Below are 1,069 nucleotides of genomic sequence, written 5' to 3' on the forward strand. Positions count from 1 at the left end.
TGGCGCTGAGTGCCTGGACACGTCTGTCCCTGCGGGATGTCCCCACCTTGTCACCAGGAGCACCAGCAGGGCCGGGGGGGCCGATGGGACCGGTCAGGCCTCGGAGACCGTCCTTGCCAGGGGCGCCATCAGCACCTTTGGGACCGGGGTCACCCTGAGGGAGGGACACAAGGGCGGTTACGGGGACAGGTCCTTGGAGGGGTAACCCCTCTCTGATCTGAGCCATCCCCGGTTCTTCATCCTCCCTGGGATGGGCTGAGACCATCATCATCCTCCTCCTCATGAGAGCTGGGGTCTCAGTGAGGGATTGTCCCCAAGGGATGGGGACAGAGGTGGCACAGAGCATGATGGGCACAGAGGTGGCACAGAGCATCCCCTGCCCCAAGGGATGGGCACAGAGGTGGCACAGAGCATGCCCTGCCCCAAGGGAGGGGAGAGCATCCCCTGCCCCAAGGGATGGGCACAGAGGGGGCACAGAGCACGATGGGCACAGAGGTGGCACAGAGCATCCCCTGCCCCAAGGGATGGGGACAGAGGTGGCACAGAGCATGATGGGGACAGAGGTGGCACAGAGCATCCCCTGCCCAGGACGCTGCTGCCCACCAGCCTCAGCTCAGGGCACACCCAGCCCCGAGGGGAAGATGAGGGGGCACAGGGATGGTGGGGCGCAGGTCACCGAGGGGGACAGCAGGGTTCTGGGGACACGAGGGCTCTGGGGACACGTACTCTGTCACCCTTGGCGCCTGGCAGGCCGGCAGCACCGCGCTCTCCGGGCATTCCCTGCAGACCGGGGGGGCCCTGGTTCCCGGGGGCTCCGGGAGCTCCAGCATCGCCCTGTAGAGAGGGACAGCGGGATTAGTGAGCTCCCGGCTCAGCCAATCCAGCCCAGCCGCCCCCCAGCTGTGCCCAGCAAGCCGGGCACAGCCCCATGCCCAGCTGGCACCTACCTTAGCACCATCGTTACCGGGAGCACCGTTAGCACCGCGAGGACCTTGGGGACCGGGGGGACCTTGGACACCGCGCTCTCCAGGGAATCCTCTCTCACCCTGGGGAGGTGGCACAGGGGAGG

General features: G+C 67.1%; 1 protein-coding gene across 1 annotated transcript in view; it reads right to left on the bottom strand.

Annotated features, from left to right (window-relative positions):
- Positions 1-1,069, bottom strand: part of LOC102034431 (collagen alpha-1(I) chain-like) — a gene marked incomplete at its 3' end in the record, with an annotated part of 13,566 nt that overhangs the window by 5,653 nt on the left and 6,844 nt on the right. The window contains exons 11-13 of the mRNA XM_031065703.1: positions 948-1,046; positions 727-834; positions 47-154 (exon numbers count right to left, since the gene is read on the bottom strand). Coding sequence (XP_030921563.1) covers positions 47-154; positions 727-834; positions 948-1,046 — 315 coding nt within the window. The remainder of the gene's footprint in view (positions 1-46; positions 155-726; positions 835-947; positions 1,047-1,069) is intronic.

Source organism: Geospiza fortis, unplaced genomic scaffold, assembly GCF_000277835.1.
Source record: "Geospiza fortis unplaced genomic scaffold, GeoFor_1.0 scaffold1405, whole genome shotgun sequence".
Lineage (NCBI taxonomy): Eukaryota > Metazoa > Chordata > Aves > Passeriformes > Thraupidae > Geospiza > Geospiza fortis.